The 2,500-nt window shown below is 44.3% G+C and overlaps 1 protein-coding gene across 1 annotated transcript in view; it reads right to left on the minus strand.

Moving 5' to 3' along the window:
- LOC101848805 overlaps positions 1-2,500 on the minus strand; it is a gene marked incomplete in the record, with an annotated part of 29,492 nt that overhangs the window by 6,586 nt on the left and 20,406 nt on the right. Inside the window, 1 exon segment of the mRNA XM_035968346.1 lies at positions 165-223. Coding sequence (XP_035824239.1) covers positions 165-223 — 59 coding nt within the window.

A 2,500-nucleotide genomic window follows, 5' to 3' on the forward strand; every position in this document is an offset into this window, starting at 1 on the left:
ACACACACACACACACACGCACACGCACACGCACACACACACACACACACACACACATACACATCCAAACACGTAAAACCATGTTTGTTTCTGAAACCAAGTTCCCTTTTTTGAAACAGAAATTGAAAATGAAAACAACAGACAAGAGCACCAGTCCCTCATACCTGTGTCGTTTCCTGCAGTTGTATATTAGAGGGAAATCTCTGGTTCGAGCTTATAAGTTCTGAAACAGAGTCAAAGATAACGCCATATATAAATTGCTTCTTAATAATTGCAACATGACTATGACGTCACTTTTCCGTGAAAAATATAAGATAAGGTGAGATGAACTATTGTAATCATACATAAGAAGAAATCACATTCCAGTCGTGTTAAATAGGCCTGCTTTTTAAAGTGACAGCTCTATCGGAAGAATTTGGATCTAAGGGTACCCGTCCACAGACCACGGAGAGCGCAGTATCTTTTCGGAAACGTCTCCGACGGGGATAGACCAATCTAAATGCTTTGTGCCTGTAGACCAAGTAAAAATTTAGAAAATCTGGGGGGTTACAGCCCCCTCCCCACCTCCCACCCCTGTTTTAAACTGTAATTTGATATTTTGCAGTTAGGTTTGAAATTTTCATGAAAATAATTGACACAAATAATTGATTTGCAACAGTTTTAGTGGCTATATGTGTGATCTGCAGCAAACGATACGCAGTCTGACCCCCCAAAGAAGTGCATCTGAGTGCGGGAGTGCGTCTCCGAATAGTTCCAGGATGCTTGCCGGAGACGTCTCCGAATATCTTCTGCCCATGGAAAGCAACGCAATACAACAGAACGTACTTTTTCCGTCTTTATCCGTGACCAAAAATAGCGCAACAGATTTCTCCTATTAAACATTGAATTGCGACCGTCTCTGAACCAACAAACCACGCAACGTACAGTAAAGGAAAGTGACACAAAAAAAGTTTTTTAAAACATCTGTATCGCAAGCGCTATTTTTTCCCGTTGTCCGTCGATAAGGGGACACCACCCATCCCCTTGAACAAGAACACACTACACGATATCGTTTTCTCAGAACTGGCGATACTACTTTTCTTCAGTTCTTGTCCTCTCTTTGTGAACTTGCTTGGTGCATGCCAAGCAGAGAATCGAAAGTGCTTCTTTGCTTCCTGAGATATTCCAAACATTTCTCATCGTCTGAAAATACTTGATCTATTATGCGACATTCACCTTATGTTTCCCGGGCTGTTGTTAAAAAAATTGGGTGAATCCAAAACCCGCTGTGCTATTGCGATAGTTTTCCCATATAGATTTATCACCACCACAAAAATATTTTTTGCTTCCTATTTAGCGCCATCTTGTTCGCTTACCACGACTGGTTTTTCCCCGGACCCCGTGAGCTTACAATTACGTACGGAAACAGACAGATTCTGACGAACTTTTTCCAGTTTTTTGTGCCCACCGTTGTTTTGGTGAAAAGCTAAATTCAAAGCGTTGCTGGAGTTAAGTTGGGAATCATGGACCTTCCTTTTATCGCCTCTCTCTTTTTTAATGTAGATGTTTTTACGTTCGCATCAACCCAATTCATATAATTTAGGAGGCGAGCTTCCGATCCTGCCCGTCATGGCCAACCCGGGCTGAGAGGGATACCACAACATATTAGTAGAACGACCGAGATACTTGATACAAATTTTCTCCCTAGTTGGGAATTGAACTCGGGCCTCCTGTGTGCGACAGTGAAGCAACTAACCGGTTCACCACAGACGCCGGTACCTTATCCACGAAGTCTACAACTACTCATGACCCTGTTTTAACGATAGGTGTGCAAACTTTAGGTTCCCCTTCACGTCCTAACTTGTAGTCCGATTGACTGATGGATCATCACTGTAGACTTCACAAACAGCTTCTTCCACTCCTCCCTGTTCTCAATTTCCCTAAGTATGATAATCCACTCACGGCCACCCCACTCTTTGACGTTGTCTTCTTACCATTTCCCTGTCTCTCTCTCTTAGCATCTCCCCCCTCCCCCATTCTTGTGCTGTTATCTGAATACGTAACGCAGGATAATCTTGGCTCGTTTAGATGACCGTGTGGCGTGCCCGGACCACTTCAGTCCTCGTCTTTCCACCGAGTTCAGGAATTTCTTGTGCTGCCCGATGGCGTTTCCGATTCTGGCCCTCACTACCGCATTGGTTATTGTGTGAAAACGCGTACTGCCTTTGCAGGTTTGTGAACAGAGTTACCCTTTGTTACACCTACCCCTTTATGTGACCCCGCCTATCCTCACTGACCCCACCCACTCTGCGCCATATCCTTTCCCCTCATCCCTTTCTAAAAATGGAACCTTCGAGTTTAAGGTTCCTCTCCAAAAGGACCCAGCCAAATGGGAAATTGTGTAAAGTGCCTTTCTCAAGGACACAACGTTGGACCAAGCTGAGGCTCGAACCACCGAACCTGCTATCTCATGATTACGAGTCCGGTAACCTGTTCACTAGGCTACCGACGCCACCTAATC

Source organism: Aplysia californica, unplaced genomic scaffold (genome assembly GCF_000002075.1).
Source record: "Aplysia californica isolate F4 #8 unplaced genomic scaffold, AplCal3.0 scaffold00052, whole genome shotgun sequence".
NCBI classification, from domain to species: domain Eukaryota; kingdom Metazoa; phylum Mollusca; class Gastropoda; order Aplysiida; family Aplysiidae; genus Aplysia; species Aplysia californica.